Source organism: Gymnodraco acuticeps, unplaced genomic scaffold (assembly GCF_902827175.1).
Source record: "Gymnodraco acuticeps unplaced genomic scaffold, fGymAcu1.1, whole genome shotgun sequence".
Lineage (NCBI taxonomy): Eukaryota > Metazoa > Chordata > Actinopteri > Perciformes > Bathydraconidae > Gymnodraco > Gymnodraco acuticeps.
The window spans coordinates 2673788-2694982 of NW_022992344.1; the positions used below are offsets into that span (position 1 = coordinate 2673788).

Sequence of the window (21195 nt, forward strand, 5' to 3'; positions counted from 1 at the left end):
ATTTAAAATAAATATTTTAAAAAAAAATTACGTCATGTAAACGTTTACTGAAGTTACAATTTCAATGCAGGCATTTTAATTATAGCATATTATTTTTGCAATGTTTTATTAATTTAACTTTGTATTTTCACGATAGCTGAAAATGCTAGAACAGAACTATCTGCTATGCGGAACTGATTATCAGCCGCCATGTCTACCCGGACAACAATAACAAACGGCATTCACTGCGCTTCCGTTGCCCATGACACCGGAGCGAAGTTCTGACAGCTGATTTCCCAATCAGTTTAAATCCACTCCGAGTCCCAAATAATCACTTTTTAAAGTTATTTACAGTCCGACGTGCCTCCTATAACCTCCGGCTGGAGTCGCAGACAGCGCCTTGAACCGAGGAGTGCGGATTATTATGGTGTAGCAAGGGGCGCTAGCTCTGAGACAGAAGGTAAAACACAGCGCTCAGAAAACACACAAGCTAACACCGACTAGCACACATACTTCATCAATAACTCGCGTGCGACTTCACTGAATCAAAACGAAGTGACATATCCTCGTGCACTCAAGCACACGTGCGGAAAATAAGCCTTAGCTGAGACTGTTTTAAAGCTTGGACATAGTGTTTTAGCTAGCTGTTATTAGCTGTAGTGTTAGCGGTTTGTTATTGCAGTGGGTTAACGAGTTAAAAAGTAAAGTGACGAAGCTATAACTTTACCTATACAAGTGTTTACATTAGCATTCATATTAATTTTAGCTCCGCAAAAGGTGTTGTCGCGAGGAATACGCACTTTTACGTGTTTCAGTATCGAGTTAGCTGTACTAATTTTGTCCACCGTGAGTTACAGGGTGTATTTATTTACAGAGCAACTGCACTTAACATCACTCTACCAATGTATCCTTTATATTGGTTATGTAAATAAGCTTAACATACTATTCCAATGTGTGTACACTTGTGTGGTAGAGCCAGGGTCTGATTACACAGCAGATCTTTCATTACTGTATTTGCTAGTTGTATAAGCCTATTTCTTGCTTCTGCTTCATGGCTCTGCCCCTACCCCTGCAGCTACTTGACTAACATCCAGGTACTTTGTGTCAGTGACTGACAGCTCAGGCTGCTGGGCTGTGAGTCAGACTCAGTGACACACATTTGATGGCTCTCTGATACCTGATGCCTTCACCCTTTGCTGCTTCTGCTCCCCAAATGAGCTCCCCCGGTGCTCACTGGTCACACAGTCATCAGAGATGTTAGTGATCTGCTCCCCTAGAAAGGTTAAAATACCTTCTGCTGGACTACCACCTGCAATGTTAAGTGTAATATTGGGCAGAACAATTAAGGAAACAGGATAATAACGCAGATGTGCATTGAGTGACTGATACAAGCAGTGTGTCATACAGTACATTTCTTTGGAAGAAATGATGTCGCAGCACCAGGCAAAGAGGTTGCAGACTTCTTTGAAAGCTTGAAATTCCCTGAAAGTAGCGTTTTAAATGGTCATTTATTGGTGATTGTATATGTTTACATACTGTACTGTATCCTGTTTGTTTCTATTTGTCTTTGTGTCCTGATCCATTTATATAAAAACCTGTCTGAAAATTGATGTCACAATGTTTTTTTGGGTTGTGCAACCAGTAGCCAATAACCAACCAAGGTAACGCCCATCTTATCACCTGAGTCTCCTCCTAGAGAACCATCGTGTTCTTTTAAACACAACACTCCTCATAGGGGTGTGGCAGTTAATTTGCAATTAAAGCTACAGATACTGAATCAGCACTTTTTAAACAAGGCTGAAACAGAGGGGATTATGGGATGCTGCAATGAGTACATGACGTCAAACCAAACACTTCACAGACATGTTTTGTATTTATCTGATAGCTATAATATATTGTTGAAAAAGAGTATAATAGGGGACCTTTAAATGATTCTGTTATTAATTAATTCAAAAATAATATATACCATATTTTGATACATTATCTTTCCCAGGCTTAACCTGACATAGTTTTACAGCAACTTTCAGCACATGTCAAGCTTTCAAAAACATTGTTTAACAGTAAGACATTTGCAAGGTGTGAATATTTTCATCTTTCAGTTTAAAATGTCAAACATACAGTATATGATGGCTTCCTGCTTAGTGTCTAATAGGGAAGTTGGAAGATTCATGATGTTGAAACACTCTTGTCCTCCATTACTCTGCTGTTACCGTTATCTGCTGAATATCATGCAGTGTGGCCAAATGGCTGTTAATTCTATCAGTTCTGATGCTTGTCACTGTAGGTTGCCTTCTGCCAGATAAATTACATTTTTACGATATGATATTTTATCTCTTTTCCGGCAGATGGTCTAAATATAACTCTTTAAACATATATTGCATCCATTTTATTTGTCGTAGAGAATAGAGAAAATGGTTATTGCTGTGTGGTATTGATCGCCTCAGTTTCTAGCTGCATGTAGTCTCATATAACAAGTCCATAACTCTTTTGGCACCACACGTCTTTTCTTAACGGGGAGTCCTAATTGCAATTGACTCCTCTAATCGATGTCAAGCTCTCAATTATACCACCGTAATTAAATGTTGTCATAGCTGTTAGTTTATTGCTATAGGAAGTAAAGGAAGGAGTATAATGAGACCTCATTATTTCCCTGTGGCTTGCTCGTTAAACACTTGCTATTTCTGTCCCTATTACCCCTTTGCCTATATATGAGACCAGGTTAGTCTGAATATATGCATGATTGAAACGCTGAAACTTAATGTAGAATTACAACATGATGTGATTTTAAGATCTATAAGTTAACAGCTATGCTTTGGCCTTATAGTATACAACATACGATGTACCTGAAAGACCCTTTCCTTGCTCTATTGTTGTTTTCATCCATCCAGCTTTGAAGTATCTATATCTGCTTAATCTGTGCAGTGTCATGGGGGCTGAAGTTGTCAAGCTGTCGAATCAAGACCAAGCCCCAAGGCAGAAAGCAGGGCTTTGAAGTACATTTTCTTAATAACAAAACAGTGGTACTGCAACTTCTGTGATATCATAGGGTCAAAAAAGACTCCTTCCCCTTGAATAACAATGTGAAAGGGACGTCTGTATATCAGCATATCATTATCTTGAGATAAATCATCTTCACAGTACGAACTCTTGAAAAGCCCTCATTTCAATTATTAGGTTCTAAAGTTGTGAAATGTGCTACAGCTGAATCCAGTTATTTTCCAATAATTGGACTGAGCCGAGACCGACTGTGACTGAGTGGATTGGAGCCGGGCCTAGGGAAAACCCAAGTGCTTACGCTGAATGGGCCCAATACATGCAGAAGATCGCTGGAAGGTCCATGGAAGATCCCTTTTTTTCTTGGGAGAGAAGAGAGTCAGGCCATTTTACATTAATTTGCCACTGCGAATCTTTCGCTGGAATGAACGGGCCATGCCTCTAACGCTGTATCCAGTTGTCTTTATACATCTATGGTCTACTCTAGATAGACGACAAAATGAAATGAATAGAATAGATTTCACAGTTTACCTTGTGTGCACGTCTTTGTAGTAAGAGAGTAAGCCAGAAGAGATATTGAAATGATTTTTGAAACTCTTTGTGTTTCCCCCCCTTTGTTCTCCATTGACTGATGTATTCTCTATGTTCCTTCTGATTGTCAGGCTTTTTAGCAGCACAGTGCAGCGGTGGGCAGACCGAGGCAGACCACAGCAGCGCAGCCATGCTTACGTTGGCCAGTAAGCTAAAGAGAGACGATGGAGGGAAGACGGGCCGTGCCTCCGGGGCCTCCGACTCCACCCACAGGGTCTCCATCAGGGACCGCCTCCTTACCAAAGGTACCGGTATTTTGTCAGCTCGAATAATGAAAACAAAACAGACCCATATTTGGGGATTTACTCCTGGTCAATAACGTTTTTTTGGGTTGTTTTCAATACAGGAATATACATTTTCACGCTCCTCTTCCTCCATGAATGTTCAGTTCATTTTTCTACATTTCTATTTCTCCCTTTTCATTTATTTTCACTCTGTCCATGGCCTCTTGCTCCGTCTGTTTTATTTATAGGTATTTCTAGTTGCCTTGGGAAGCAGCTCCAACACATCTGCCTCCTCTCTCTGTCCTTTTACATTTTAAAGGACTGTCCTTGTCCTTTTCAGTTTTTAGCTCTATTGTTTTGTCTTGCCTCATGTTTACTCTCTTCTGGATTATCACCTGTATTTGTTTTAGTCTATACATTTACTTAAACAGATACTCCATTGGAGCGACTTAGGCCCCGGCCACACGAGGACGCAATCGGCTAAACGCATAGGATTAACGCAAACGCAATTGCCATAAAGCTTCCGTCCACACGCAATATTCACCGGATAGTGTCTGTCCACACGAGACAGCTCCGTTTAGCTCCAACCGCTGGAGAAGCTGCAGTACATATGCCGAGCCTGTACGTGGCGCTGTAACTTCCTCCACAAAAGCAGCGAAGAAGCATGGTTGTCATGGTTGCACTTCTGTTTATTCTCCGCGGTGGGGGCCGAGGGAACCGGGCAGAGTTTTTCGCCAATCAACGTGTATTAAAGTTTAAATCTTCCGTCAAAATTATAAAAGTGCCGGTCAAAGGTCTTCTTTGTTATTTATTGAGCTTTAAAACAAATGAATAACGAATCTATATAATATAATAATAAAATACACGGAGCCTCTCTTTTTCCTCCCTCTCTTTGGACAGCGTCAGTGTCTGTTTCATGCAGCAGCTGATCCAGTAATGAGTGACCCGGCCGACAGTAAAAATAAACATATTTATAACTAGTTTAGGTAGTTTGAGAGGTGTCTCCGTCCTGTCAGATTAGACTTCACTCGCGTTTATGTCCATATCGAGAGAAAAATAAATAATCTGAATTCAGTGTGCAGTTTACTTTGACGCGGGGGTGAGCAGCAGAGGTGGGGAGAGGCGGGGCTATTGCGTCATCATTATCAGAAAATGATCGTATAGGGCGTACACACGGAGCCGTTTGACCCCCCAGAGCGTTGCGTATGCTGTTCTATCCACCTTGGGACCCGTTATCGTTTCCGCAGTCGTTTAGTGCCGTATTCAGTCGTCCTTGTGTGGCCGAACGGTCTATATGACACTAAACAGTAACGTAAACGACCGTTTTCGTCCTCGTGTGGCCGGGGCCTTATTTTTCCTTAGGTACTGAGGTAAGGTTTTGGTTAAAGGTCAATACAGTTCTTGGACAGGAAACTGCTTAATGAGCTGGCTTGGGACCAGCACTTCATACAAGTCAAGCTAAGGTTGCCTGGCTTTTAGTCATTTCTGTTTGAGTATAACACCATAATACGTCTTGTGAAAAAAAACCTGACCTCTGGTGCATTTTTTGTTTTACTTGTCTTTCCTGCTCTTCCAGGAAACACACTTGTTCTATTATCTCAATCTGTTTTGAAAAAGCAACTGATACTGTATCCGTTTGTCGCTCCTTAATTATGATTCTTTCTTTATCTCTCTACAGAAGTTTCAGAACTTGAAGCCCATCTCCCTAGTAAGTATGCTATTGTTATTGAATTATTATGTTTTTTATCGACCAAGAACAAAGAATAAAAATACAAAAGAGAACATATTATACTTGCCAGATTTGAGCTAATAGCTAATTACCATCTGCAGCCCCTGGTCAAGTGCGTTACCCGTTACATGCACACTGATTTTTCTTACAGTTTGTTGAGTCAGACACATTCTTTCTGCTTTTTCTATCAAAATAGCACAAACTTTGGAATGTATCACTTCAATACACTACATTTCAGTGGCGAACCGTGTCTATCACAACTGGACCTTTTGTAGACACACACACACCCCGCCGCCGCCGCCCCTCCGCGGCATTATAATGTCCGTCTTTTCACTGAATTGTCGTCTTGAAAAGGGTACTCACAACAATTCCGCAACAACTTCATCTTCACCTGTTGCACTTCAACGTTAAAAACAATAAAACGGCATGAATTGCTTCGTCGCATTCATCTAGAATCCTCTGTCTCGAGCCAGTTAACTAGCGGGCCTTCTAGAATACCCTGGAACCGAGGGAAACTCTGAAAGAATACGCCCATTGGCTACAAATCAATATATGATTGGTTGATCAAACTGTCAGTCCAAACGTACGCTCTCATTCAGTGCAACGGCCAGGGCATTCGATCAAGGATGTAGAATACCTTGGTTGAAGGATATTCTACCAAGAGACCCAGAACAAGATCTGATTGGTTGCTTTCTTTTCTAACACAAAACCACTGAAATGCGTAGTGCATGGTCCGAGAAGGACAAACAAATCAACGTAACACTGTAATATTACAGATCAACAACACAGATCACGATTCTCATTTATTCATTTTATATACATTTTATTTATATAATTAAATCAATTTTTTGTTTGTTTTATCTGAGTGTTCCAGGGTATTCTCTGAATACCTTGAAGGCCCTGACGGTTCGCCACTGCTACATTTACTATCAGCACTGATTTGACCTCGACAAAAAAAGGTGGGAAACTTATTTTCTAAAATAGGCCTTATATTGTTTTGCATTTATCTGTCCACGTCCACATTTTTTATTTAAGGCTATTCAGTCTGAATTATTGACTGATCAAAAAAAATACATAGGATATTAGGGGTGTAACGGTATCCGTATTCGTCCCGTACCGTCACGGTTCGGACGTCACGGTTCGGCACACGCAGTCACACGACGAATACGCCTTTTTTTTATGAGTGGGAAAAAAGTCTGTCATTCAGGGCAGTATCCACTACACTATATATAATCCAGGGGGCGGTATTGCGCCTAAAAGCTGTTTGCCAGCCGCCCTTAAACAACAAATGAAGAACAAGAAGAAACACAACAACAAAACGAACAAAATACAAGAAGAAGAAAAGTTAGTATGGCGATTTCAGATAACACAGGAGCTAGAACCCACCTGCTTCTTTTAAATCAGCTGTGTGGGAACATTTCGGGTTCCCTGTGGACTACAATAACGATGGAGTGTACGAGTGGTGGATCGGACGAGGACGGTGTGTCGCCGTTGTTCTACAGTGGTGCGGTATGCTAATGGTAACACACGCCAAACATGCTAAATCATATCAGAAGGCATCACCCAGATTTGCCAATCACCGGAGCCCGGCAAAAGACAACAGCAGTTCAACAGCTGATCCCTGCTGTTTTTATAAACCAATAGAAATGAAAGCCGTGAGACCAAAATAAATAACGGAAGCTTTTGGCATATGTTTTTCAACGACTTAGCGCTCTTGAAACACTTTCTTATTATTTATGATGTCATATTTTCAAGACATTCTTTTTAGCTTGACAGCTTGATGAAACCTTTTTGTTTGACATCAGCCATTATAGATAATATGGCCATCTGAGTGTACTGTGTATGGTTTGTTTTTAACTGTTTAATACAGTTCATTATTCAAAAAAGAATTCTTTATTTTTAAACTGAAACTTGCACTACTGTTCAATCATAAATAACAACAAACCTGGAATTATGCATTTGGGACTTTTTTTTGCTTTTTCTTGTTGTACCGAACAGTACCGAACCGTGACCTCCAAACCGAGGTACGAACCGAACCGTGACTTCTGTGAACCGTTACACCCCTATAGGATATACAATGGTGCAGTGATGACGTATTTTTGTAGGCTGATGTTAGTGAAGTTAGCATCGCAACCTTGACAATAAACAATAGGCGCTTTCACACCGCAGTACTTTTCCCACAAAGGTTCATCAAAACTTAGTTCATGAGAACTCTTTAGTTCTCATGAACTAAGTACAGATCGCGTTCACACCGGAATAAGTCCCTGGGGGAGGATTAGGCAAATGAAGTGACATCACTTCTTCTTCTTCTTCTTCTTCTTCTTCTTCTTCTTCTGCTTTGGGTTTACTGGCAGGCCGCAAACAACTTCACGGCGTATACTGCCACCCGAAGTCCCCGGCCGGAAGTCCCCGGAGTTGCGGACTGGCTTCAGTAGAAGCTGCTGGGACTCTCAGCAGCTTCTACTGAAGCCTTCCGAGTAAATCACCAGAACGCCGACACCTCCTCATCTCCACGCTCCCATGTTTTCTTTTGTGTTGCCATAAGTTAGTCTCTCTTCGTTTGTGCGCTGGGCTAATGCTAATGCTAATGCAAGGATAATAAAATGGCGGCTTCACAAAACGTTTTGGGAGTTTTACGGGGCGTGGATTGCAATCCGCCCAGCCAATCAGAAATAGGAACCTTTTTCTCCCACGAAAGAAAAGGGGGTAAAAAGGTTCTCATGAACTCATTTTAGTTCCGGATTTCGGAACTATATCGGAACTAAAGTGGGAAAAGTACTGTGTGAAAGACCGGGTGAAAGACCCGGTGTGAAAGAGCCTAATGGGATCTTTTGGGGGGACATTTAGATACTAATCACAATATTTGAAGCGTAACTGCAATAACCTAAAGAAAAAAGCATTTAATGTCCGACGTCATGATGTTTAGTAGTTTTCGGACATTCACAATTGGGGTATTTACTCACGTATTTTGTCATAAAACAAAATGTGAAAATGTCTTAAGACAAGAGACATGGAAGTGGTAAAAATACTAACTCTGTTCTGGGTTTTAACAGTCATGCCTGCACTACTTTACAGTATAACTAATTGTAAAGAGTAATTTCATCAAACAACTCTGATTTTCCAGATCACCCGGCTCTTCCACATAGATGTTTTCTGTATTGAGGCTTCACGCTTGTTATACTTCTGGCCTCAGGATGTATTTGATCAAACAGACTGTGACCCCCAAACTGCTATTTAGTTCTGATTTTTAATTAGAATGTATATTAAAGTTTATCGGATCTTCGTTGCTCAGTTGTCTGGTTATTATTATGCATGAGGGCTGAATTAATTATCATTGCTTTGGCTGAACTCAGCATGTTGGCTGTTGTTAGTGGTCTGATGAGTTTCCTCTCTCAGCTGAGGACCATGAAATCCAGGGAAGTAAACACGTTACTGTTACGGATCCCACAGTGTTGATGAGAAAGTAAGAAGAAGACTTGCTCAGCTGGAAAAATTATTTTTTGTAGAAAAGACATGTGATAATATTGGATCAAAGCTAATGTTTGCACCTAGTTACTACAGTGCTTTTTTTTTTCTGTATGGTTTTCGTTTATCAAAGCAAATGAAATCAAACTTTACTTATACAGCACTTTTCATACACAAAGGTATGGAAGAGGATTAGGGCCAGATGTCAAATAAAATTGAGATCTAACCAAAAGTGATTTTTTAAAAATGATTTATTTTCCATGATTCTGACTTAGAAAAACATTTCAAAAAATGTCACAATTCTGAGATTATAGTCGGAATTCAGATTTTTTTTCATTTAAATGTGGTCAGATCTCCAAAACCATCACATGGGGCCCTAATCCTCTTCAGTACACAAGTAACATGAAGTGCGGTACAACTTAAACTTACGGTATAATGAAAGTATTAATAGACCTGACAGTTCTAGATGGTTCATAGGTTAAAAGCTCATTTGATAAATAGCTAGGACCAAAACCATTAAGAGCTTTAAAAACCAACGGAAGTATTGTAATGATTAATTTAAGGTTAGTTCATTTTTATAGCACACACAGGCAATTCAAAGTGCTTTACAAAACGCAATGACACGCTTTGTATTGTAAATACAGTTGATGCTAAAAGAGGCACAGGTGTTAAATCATCTGAAAAGCATTGGCAAATATATATGTTTTCAAGCTTTAAAACCCTTTTAATGCCATCAACCTGCAGAAGAAAAGCGACTGATTAATTGTAATCAAACAAATAAACACAAACTTGGGGCATGGAACATGCATACATCTACTCAATAGTCTTGTTGCAAACTCTATTCCGATTGGTCAGTTAAGGTATTCTATGGTCTGTTATTTAATTGAAAAGGACAAAGTTGATTTGATCTACGTTGTTCCTTTACATTTATACCACACACGTTATAGAAGTCTCACTATATGTGGTAGCCTTATGTATCATTTTAAACTGTGGATTCAGTGAAAAGAGCTGATGTAATGTTGATTTAGTAAAAAAATAATTCTAGCACACGATGTCATTTGTCTAGGGTGCGGTACATGTGTTTGAACAGCAGGGGGGGATGTGGTGCCACATGGAGACCCCAGGCATAAATCCTGCTAGCTGTGATGACAGAATGAACACAGTGGCTCGAGATGGACTTTAATAAAAATACAATAAATTATTGATGTTGGTGTCATTATTTGACACAGAGAAAAGTAATGGTTGATCTTCATGGAGCTACTGACCCTTGACCAGACTAACTAAACTCCTGTCATTTGTTTTTGTTCAGGTACATGCAAAGCCAGTTTCCCAGATGAGGACAAGCTGCATCATTTTCAGCTGGCAGTGTCACCTGGTAAGAGAAACATCATCCGTCAGTCCCTTTACACACATAACTGCTCCCTAATGAGAAAAATAGTGAATGTCAGTTTCGTTTCCACCCCTGCAGTGTTAGTATTGTGTGCACTTATTGCAGCAGTGTTTGTGGCTGCTTACTAGTTTTGTGGTTTTTAAACACATACAAAAACCCAAATAGAATCAAACATCACATTCAATGGTTATGATACACCACACTTATATATATATATATGTTGTAGGGAAACCCAGCATGGAACTTGAACCAGGATGTTGACACTTAAATGTACTGGTCAAACACTATAAAAAATGTAATATTTGTTTAATGTCGTAAAAATAGCTTTTCAGTTTTTTATACTAATATCACGTCATTTGGATTCGATTAGAATCACAATACTTTATTTATCCTGGGGGAATTCGATTTTTGTAACAGTTGTTCCATTTCTAAATGAAATAAAAGTATAACAAAAAACGGAATAATATAAACGTAAGAAGTTAAAATACGAATTTCTTAAAAAAAAGCAATAAAATAAAACATTTCATATATAATAAGAAGTTAGAGTAAGATGTCCAAAAAGTTCAAATGAAACTGCTAAAAACTTTTTTTATAAACATAAGAAGTAAAAGTTAAACTGTGCAATGGTAATGGTACAATATATAAAATGTATATTACAATATATAGAGGGGTATAGTATTATTACATTACACTGTATTTAATTGACTAGTATGACATAAAGGGCGGCATTCTGAAAAGTTGATTCATCATTGGAGACGACTGAGTGCTTTTTTCCACCAAATTCCTGCACTTTTTCTTAGTTATGTCATTGTACAGAGGCTAAACATTTACAAACTAATTCTAAAAATGACCTAACCACAAATCTACCGGAGGGCAGCATAACGCCGGGCGGGAGCGTAGAGCAGTGGTTCCCAAACTTTTTGTGCCCAAGGCACACCAAAGGACAAGTACAAATCTCAAGGCACACCTATTGTGCAAAATATCCCTTATAACACGTGTTATCACTCATATCATGTAAAATATCTGTAAATGTGCATAATTATTTACTAATGCCAAATAAAATGTGACAAAGACAACTATATTATGAAATATTTTAGAAATTAATTTGAAACTTTATCAAATTAGGCTTCATCAAAGCAGCAACACACTCATTTAAACCAGACAGGTCACAACATTAAAAATGAGGCAAAGGAAATTCAGCACAGAGAACTGTCAATTGAATTGTCAAAAAAAATTGTCAAAGAAGCTGCATTGTCCATGGTCCTGAACTACAAATTATAAATTATAAATGTATTACTTTAAAAAAAGTTATATATTACACTACTTCGTTACTATCTACATAAAGTAACTCGTTACTTTACTCGTTACTTTACTCGCCGAGCACGTACGAACTGCGCATGCGTGAGTGGATATAACTTTCCTTACCAGCAGGCGGCGGTAGTGTGTATTTGTCATTCAAAACAGGCAACAACCGGAAGACAGAGAAGAAGAACAGACTATGTGATATAAACAAACAACAAATAGCTGTGCGGTAGCTTCACCTTAGCATGTGTTCTTTGCAGGTGTTTGACGTGGTGTTTCCAGCAGTGGATAACAGCTTCTGGCCTGGACACAGTTTGCACCTCACCGTCACATTCCTGTCTATTCTTCGGACGAACTCAAAATAATGGGCATACCTCCACCCCTCGAGAGTTATCGCTGACTCAGCCATGTTTATGCAGCACTGCACGTGGAGATGTGGACGCGCAAGTCGCACAGATTACGTACATATAAACCTACAAAGTACTGATATAGTAAATTAAAAAATAATTATTTTTGTGTAGTTGTATATTGCAATAATAACGTATGGTTGTCACAAAATCCCACGGCACACCCGGACTTGCCTCACGGCACACCAGTGTGCCGCGGCACACCGTTTGGGAACCACTGGCGTAGAGTAACGGCCCGTCCACACTACAGCTTCGACAGTTTCAAAAACGGTTTCCAACGCGTCTGCCCATTCACTTTGAATGGGGTGACGTCACTTTTCGCCGAACTGCATTGTGGGAAGCAGAGCGGAGCTTTCCTGGCGTTTCAGGCTGCAAAAGTTGAGCAATGTTCAACTTTTGAAGCTTCTGAAGCTTTCGGTGGAAGCGTCAGCCAATCAAATAATATGCCAGTCCAAGCTCTAGCCAATCAAACTGCTGCTTGTGTGTCAGGGGCGGGAGATTCATGTGATTGGTTGTTGGTCGAGCTTCAGACACGCTCAGCTCCAAGCTTTTTTTTAAGCTGTAGTGTGGACGGGCCGTAAGACAGCCTGACTCGTGTCTGTTGTCAGCTCGGCTGCTCTCAGCTCAGATGCAGACTGTCAATGAAGGCTGCTAAACTGCCATTGAACCAGACGCTGGAATGACCTCCTCCACTGCCGTCCGCTGGGATTGACTCTTCAGCCGACAGCGCTGTCAGCAGAAGCAGAATCAGAATCAGAATACCTTTATTAGTCCCACAGAGCGGACATTTGCAGCATTACAGCAGGAAAGAGCCACAGACAGCTTAGTGTTGCATATCTTAAATGCGTTAAAAAAGTACTAAGAGAAGAGAGGCTCTGTGGTGTGTGAGGATTTTAAAACTCAACTGTCACCACTCTTTTTACTTTCTCTGATGTGTGTGAATCACAGGCGATGAACAAAGGCATTAGAACTTGGGTCTTTTAGCTAAAAGAGACTAGAGGGTGATATAAGGGTTTAGTGGGGGGCAGCAGTTCTGAAGTAAAGAGTATGAAGAAAACACTTCAGTACTTACAGTATGTGAAGTGTTTATAAAAAGTAAAATATCAATCAATTTTTATTTATATAGCCCAATATCACAAATGTTACATTTGTCTCAGTGGACTTCACAGTTTGTACAGAATATCAGTATGACAATACGACACCCTCTGTCCTTAGACCCTCACATCGTACAAGGAAAAACTTCCGGAGAAAACCCACAGTTTAAAGGGAAAAATGGGAGAAACCTCAGGGAGAGCAACAGAGGAGGGATCCCTCTCCCAGGACGGACAGACGTGCAATAGATGCTGTGTGTAAATTGAAAAGATAATACATTTGAAACATAGGTAGTCCAAATGTTTGGAAACGCATGTGTGTATAATAGGAAGATGAATCCACGAGGATATCCATCCAGGACCTATGATCCAGGACCACAGCCACGATTCAAGATCCAGGGCTCGCGATGCAGGACACAGGACCGCAGGATCATCCATGACTCCGGATCCCGGCGTATATAGACACCAAAAAGAAAGAAATTTGGGGAAGCTGGGTTAATCGGAACATGAGAGTACACAGGTATAGACAGAGAGAAGGAAGAAGTAAGATGTCCCCCGACAAACTAAGCCTATATCAGCAAAACTAGGGACTGAATCTAATCAGCCCTAACTATAAGCTTTATCAAAAAGGAAGGTCTTAAGCGCACTCTTAAAAACGGATAGGGTGTCTGCCGCCCGAACACAAACTGGAAGCTGATTCCACAAATGTGGAGCTTGATAAGAAAAGGCTCTGGCTCCCATTGTACTTTTAGAGACTCTAGGAACAACCAACAACCCTGCATTCTTGGAACGCAATGCCCTAGTAGGACAGTAGGGTATAATGAGTTCTTTAAGGTAAGATGGCGCCTGCCCATTAAGGGCTTTGTAGGCGAGAAGAAGAATTTTAAATTCTACCTGTGTTCTATAGGGAGCCAGTGTAAGGCAGCCAGAACAGGAGTAATGTGGTCCCTTTTCCTAACTCTGGTTAGTACACGAGCTGCAGCATTTTGAATCAGCTGAAGCGACTTGACTGACTTCTTGGTACACCCTGATAATAAGGAGTTACAATAATCCAGCCTTGACGTAACAAATGCATGGACTAGTTTCTCTGCATCGTTTTGAGGCAAGATATGCCCTAAAATATTTATAGATATGACAAATTAAGAACCACAGGCACATTACGTTTTGTGTTTATATAAATATTTAGTATTTTATTTTGATGTTTGTATGAATATTTAATATATATGTATAAATGTATATTTATATCTTTTTTTTGTAATCTTTATTATTTTGCCTAAAATATGAGAATTTAAAATAAATATAATAAAAACATATTTATAGCTATGACAAGCACTAACCACTGCAGGCACATGATGTCTTATGTTTATATAAATATCTTTATTTTATTCTGTATTCATTTATTTGATCTTTAATTTAATTCAAAACATTTAGCAAAACAATTATTATTACATATATTCAATTCAATTCAAACCTTTATTTATCCAGGTAAAATCCCATTGAGATCAATGATCTCTATTTCAAGGGAGACCTGCAGCAGGAGGTTCCACAATATATATATTCAAATATTATTTTCTTGATTCTGACGACAAACTCGAGGATAAACTTTTACAACAAATGTGAGAAGTGGAAAATAAATTCTCATTTTAATGCGGCACAGTTCTCTGAATACTGAGTGCTCAGCAAAATATTGTCTTTTTATTTTTCTTAGCCTCAGCCTCCAGGGAGGACATGCAGCCACAACCACTGCTTTCTCATTGTATGCAGGGTTTGTGTGTACACATTGTTTGGGAGTATGTCATTTATGATAGAGTGGGGGGGACTGCAGATCTCAGTAAGCCAATTTGTGTCTTAAAGTATTCCCTTGAAAAGGCACTCCAGTCTTCTCTGGGTATTTTTCGACGTTACTGCAGCACCATCATTATTCCCCACGTCCAATAAGCTTTGCTCAGCAGTGTTCCCAGCTAAATGGGCCATCTGTCGAATACTGTACAAACCGAGAAGACTGGTGTGGGACTAGCCGAGTCTCTGGAGGCTGTTTTACCACTTACTTCCTGCTATTATAAAATCTATTAACACCGCTTAGACCAGATAGAAATTCATTGAGGATAAATGTGTAGAATTGTAAATGTTAAAGATTGAAATCATTATTAGGTTTAGATATGATAACAAATATTTGAAGAATGAAACAATGTTCGCCTCATTTTGCTGTTGGCCTTTGTTTTCTCCAAATTAGTTTAATGAAACCGTAGAGCGGAAAGTCAATATTTACTGGCATACGTGACTGAAACAATCCTTAAATAATACAGCCATTTAAGAAGCTTGAGCTACCGTATTTATGGTGTTTATACTATTTTAACTTACATGTGTTTTAAGTTTGAGCTCATTTTAAAAGAGCAAATCCCTTTTATTATATTTTGTCTTTTCTTGTCTTTTTATATAGTTACTTAGTTAAGTACTCAATTCTGATTGGTCAATTCAGACATTTCAGTGGTTGTTAATACTCGCTAACACACCGTGGCTTTGGATCATGGGACTATATTACTGCAGTCATATCAATCCGCAGAAAGAAGTTCGGTCAATGTAATGCCTGCTGTGGATAACACACATTAGTTTTCATTCATCAGAAACAATATGGAATACTTTTTGAATATTCACTTTTATACTTGTGGAGAGCTTGAAGCTTTGGATTGATGATAGCTAAACTGTCCCCAGTAAAGAAAAAAAAAACAACGCAAGAGAAGGAAAGAGGTCAACAGACAGAGCAACGTCAGAGAAATCAAAAGGATCAAAAGGAAGTAAACACTTAAGGGAACACCGTATGCGTTCTGGTTTAAAGACTGGTTCATGAAAATAAAATCCACTGTTGCCGCATCTCCAGCTGTTGGTTGGCCGTCGGGCTCCATGATCGTCCCGGTGTTTTATTTTCATTAATGACCCCCTCTTCCCACATTATCCGTTACTTAGAACAAGTGTTTTGTTGAGCTCTAAGAAAGTTCACGCATTATATTGTTTTCATAAAAATGTTCTACAATTTGAATTGAATTTATTATGGCAAAGTTCTTGATATGGCATTTAAAGCTGCATTTTGAATGGGTGTCCTATTGTTTCAAGAGAGTTACTAAAGTCCCTGGCCTGCATAATTTTTTTGCCAACTAAGTTGTTTTGACATTTTGATGCTTTGGTAAGCGGTAAATTAATTGAAAGTTATTCTAAAGCTATTCTAGGCCATGTTTGTGAGTGTGTGAGTTAAGTGCCAGTTAGTGTGTATATCTGTGATTCATCCATCTTCCTGCCACCCGAGTCAAGACTGTTTCTCCAGCTTAGATTTCACAAAGGTCTTTGTAAGCAAAATCTGCAGAGAAAAGCAAAGATCAGCAATTAGAGACGCGGGTTCGGTGTCATGTTCTTAAAGAGGAGTTGATAAGGATATTGAGTTCTCAGAGAATGACACGCTCAATTATTCAGAGCCTCTGTCTCCCTCTTTTCACTTCCTTTCACTTGTTCTTCTCTGTTTATGTGTTTCTGTTCTCCCTTTGTTTCATCTCTCTCTTTTGTTCTTTTCCTTTTGTCTGCTCTGTCTGTTTCCCCTTGACTGAAAGCCAAGCAATACTGTTTTAGCACAGTTTTTTTATACTACAGCCTGGCACTACGCTACCCTTGAGCTAAAGCTAAAGGATCAAATTACAGTGTTAGATCCAAACGACCTACTGTATGTGCATATCAAAAGTGCATTGCAGGAATGAGTCCTTATACCTGGAAAGGAGATGGCTTTCCCAGTTCACTCGTCTTAGAGTCAACGTCTTGACTGTTTTTTGGGTGTGAGGGAGAGAAACTCCCTCTTGGGGGAACTTTGGGATTTTAGCCTTTGCAGGCCATTTACATGCACAACAATCAGAATCGGTTTAAGGTGTAAACATACAAGGAATTTGCTTTGGTATATGATGTGTGTACAAAGACACAAAAAGAAGAATATTTAGCAAAAGAAAATTAAATACAAATAGTACTGTTATAACAGCTATTTAAATCTTCCAAAATGCGATAGTCATTGACATTGTGATGTTAACTTAAGGCTTACACAATATGTCATCACTGCACCACTATATAATAATATTAAAGGGGACCTATTATGCTATATTTGAAAAATATATTGTAGGGCCATACCTATACAAAACATGTCTGTGAAGTTTTTTGCTTAAAATACAAAACAGATCACCCATTGTAGCCATGCCTTCTACTGCTCATACCCCTCTATTCCAACCCTGTTCCAAAAAGGCTGATTCTGTGACCGTAGCTTTAAATGGAACAGCTGCTGCTAGCCACGTCCCTTTGTAGCGTCACGCAGCTTTCCCCTGCTAAGAGAGTTTTTTACCGGGAGAAACTCAGCTAAACGCTGCCGTGATTAAATGTCATATTATGCTCCAAACCACTTCAAGCATTATTTCTGAAACAGTATGGAGCTCAAATGTTTCTCTCTCGCAGGGTTTACCGCAAGGACATTACGTTACACATATTCTCTCCAGTACAGCGATAGCTCTGAGTGTTAGCATGCTTGCTAATGTAAACACAGACCATATTACTCCCAAAACACGACACGCATTGTTTCTGATACAGCACATAGCTTGACATGTTCTTTCTTAAGTGTTTACCGCTAGAACAGTGCCATTATATATAACAGCTTTACTCTAAGTGCCTCCTGCAGACATCCTACTGAATACACAGACACACAGCTGCGAGAGGGGATTCAGCTAGACGACTGTATACGGAGACGATAGGTTGGGACGTGTCAAGTGTGCCACATTTCACCAATGACGTCATAGGAGCCAAATCCTGGATCTGCTCGTTTGCACCCCCGTTTTTTTGTTGTTTGCTTTTTAGAGATGTGGAGGAAAAGAGAGAGGGTTGTATTTTCTGAAACTGTGTGAGTCTCCTTACACACTGGGGACACATATGTATTTATAAAAGACATTAAAAAGTGAATTTTGCACAATAGGTCCCCTTTAACTAATATGCTGCAACAGAAGCCTTTATGTGACCTTTCAAGAGGGAAATAGAGTCAACTAAATTATTCTCGATTTTTCTTCCAGCTGGTAGAGAAAAAACTAGAACACATTTCTAAAAACACTAATCAGTTACCATATATCACTTGACAACTTCTTCAGGAGGAAATTAGGTATCCAAAAATATCACATCAATGTTCTCTCAAAGACCGAAGATGCTAATTAGAACGCATTTTTATTTGCCAATTTCTAATTGAAGTGAGACTGATGGCTGAGAGCAGAATATTGTTTGATTGTATTGTTTTACACTGTGTTATGTCTAAATATTTAACCAAAAAGTTGTTTAACTAACATCAATCTAACATTTGTTTGCTACATAAAAAACAAACACGGAACAATATTCTTCAAGCTCAGATCATCTGGAATGTCTCTTTAGTTACTCCATTTAGATTAGTTTCCTTTTCCCATGCAAACGCTCTGTGTCGTGACCCCTCTGCTCCGGACCCCTGTGTCTCTGAGGAATGGGGACAGCAGCAACACTTTGGGGTGAACACGTTCTCACATCATTGTTTCGAATATTAGAAAAACAATTATGAAGACTATAGACATGCAAATTATATTGTCTTTGAGTTTTAGTTGTGTTGTTGTCCCCATTGCTACAGAAACCTGCAAGCGGTTACAAACAAAAATAATCATTATAAATGGCCATATTATAAGAAAGGAAGGAGTGTTACATTTATGGCAAAATGCATAGCCCTAGTTTAGTCCTTCTTTTATACACACAATGACCTCATTTTGGCAACAAAAAAAAGCACATAAAGAAAGACTCAGTCAATACTTTGTGTAAGGATCTTAGGTAGCAATCTTATCTTACAGTTATTTGAAAAATATCTGTAACACCTTTGGTTCTTCTTGCAAGTTGTGAAGTTCAAACTTGTGTTAACAGCTTTTCCACAGAGTGACGATGTGTGTCATGTCTGGGCTTGGGTATTCATACGCTTATTATAGTTATATGGCTTTGTAAACCTTCAAACTTGAGATGAATTATGCTTTAGTTTGTCTCGTGTCTTTCTAAAACAGACTCCGCCTTGGACACACTTTGCCTTGGTCTATTTGTGGATTCCCTATTTTGGAGCAGAATCAAAAGCATTTACATTTTGGCTTGCCAAATGGACGCTTGGCCAAAAAAAGGAAGAAAATAATAGTAAGATAATTACCCCCTACACATTGGGGTTTCAGTGATTATGCCATTGTTGGAGGTTGGTGGTGCTGGTGGGGTTGTTTTTCTGTTGGAGGACAGCTAATGAGGTTACACAGGCGGTCATCAAAAGTTCATCTCTGCACAGGTGTGTGCATGTACGTGCTCATGTGACAGTTACAGTACAGCTGTATGGGTAAAGCGTGTTTTATAGCCATGCTGCATTTCAGTATTATTTGTATTGCAGAGTTTCCTGTATTGGGATGCCCTCAACGTCCTGGGAAATATACACTGAACAAAAATATAAATGCAACACTTTTGTTTTTGCTCCCATTTTTCATGAGATGAACTCAAAGATCTAAAACATTTTCTATATACACAAAATAACCATTTCTCTCAAATATTGTTCACAAATCTGAAAAGATCTGTGATAGTGAGCACTTCTCCTTTGCCGAGATAATCCATCCCACCTCACAGGTGTGGCATATCAAGATGCTGATTAGACAGCATGATTATTGCACAGGTGTGCCTTAGGCTGGCCACAATAAAAGGCCACTCTGAAACGTGCAGTTTTGCTTTATTGGGGGGGTCTGAAAAACAGTCAGTATCTGGTGTGACCACCATTTGCCTCACGCAGTGCAACACATCTCCTTCGCATAGAGTTGATCAGGTTGTTGATTGTGGCCTGTGGAATGTTGGTCCACTCCTCTTCAATGGCTGTGCCAAGTTGCTGGATATTGGCAGGAACTGGAACACGCTGTCGTATACGCCGATCCAGAGCATCCCAAACATGCTCAATGGGTGACATGTCCGGTGAGTATGCTGGCCATGCAAAGTATAAAAATAACAAAAGGTAAAAAGGTAATATAGCTCCTTATGTAGGACAACTCTCTGATTGTAATGGCCTTATATTGTCAGTACCACAAAATACAGAAGCTTCCTTGTTTGTTGCTGTTTTTCCAGATAAGCCGTCCCATTCGGTTTTGCTTTTAATAATGGATTCGTCTTTAAGAAATCTGTCACAAACCATAATTACCTGTCATCTCCAATCAAGCCTTCTACCATCACTGTACTTCCTTGTATTCCTACAGGGGACATCACAGTTATGCTAATACATCTTGGTATGATGGCTGATTTCTTGCTCAGATTTTTTTACTTGGATGCACTTAAGAAGGCAAAATTGTTTATCCAGACAAAGGCTACATTTACATTTTAAAGGTCCTCTCAGACTGCTTCATATTGTGGGTCTTTCAATTGAACGGTAGGATTTGTTTATTGTGTAAAAACCAAGCAGATCACCCAAATTATGTCGTGATGCATATTCGGGTGATGTTCTTGAAACTGCCTCTTAGGTATTTGAGTTGTTCCTCATTTACAGTGAGTACAGTGAGCACTATTCATCCCGTAGCCGTACCTTTAGCAAATGCCAACAAATAGCCAAAACTAATGGGAATTTTGTGCCTTGCATTCTTGGACAAATATTTGGGTTCGCTTCCATTAAGCAACTAACTAGCATCTTTCTGTTTGGAATTGTGTTGTTTTGCGTACTTCTGTACTTAAAGTTGAGTTGAGTGCATATGGCAATATCAGTGTGTATTAGTACAAGTTGAGTGTGGATAACATTATAATATTTGATATCCTTGTGATTTTTGTTCCACTAAGTACTGCTATACTGTTGTGGGATGAACGTTTTGGTTTGGTTACTGTTAATTTAGCAATATGTAACAGGGAAACACCAATGTAACGGCCAATTGGGCTTATTCAGAGTTAATGTGATGAAAGGCTGAAAAACAGTTGTACTTGTTTTCCGAAAAACATAAGCATTTGT

General features: G+C 39.3%; 1 protein-coding gene across 1 annotated transcript in view; it reads left to right on the forward strand.

Annotated features, from left to right (window-relative positions):
* Positions 1–226: 226 nt before the first annotated feature.
* ube2f (ubiquitin-conjugating enzyme E2F (putative)) overlaps positions 227–21195 on the forward strand; it is a 98521-nt gene continuing 77552 nt past the window's right edge. Inside the window, exons 1-4 of the mRNA XM_034208767.1 lie at positions 227–439; positions 3636–3809; positions 5467–5496; positions 10292–10357. Of these exons, the coding sequence (XP_034064658.1) occupies positions 3695–3809; positions 5467–5496; positions 10292–10357 (211 nt within the window). The 5' untranslated portion in view covers positions 227–439; positions 3636–3694. The remainder of the gene's footprint in view (positions 440–3635; positions 3810–5466; positions 5497–10291; positions 10358–21195) is intronic.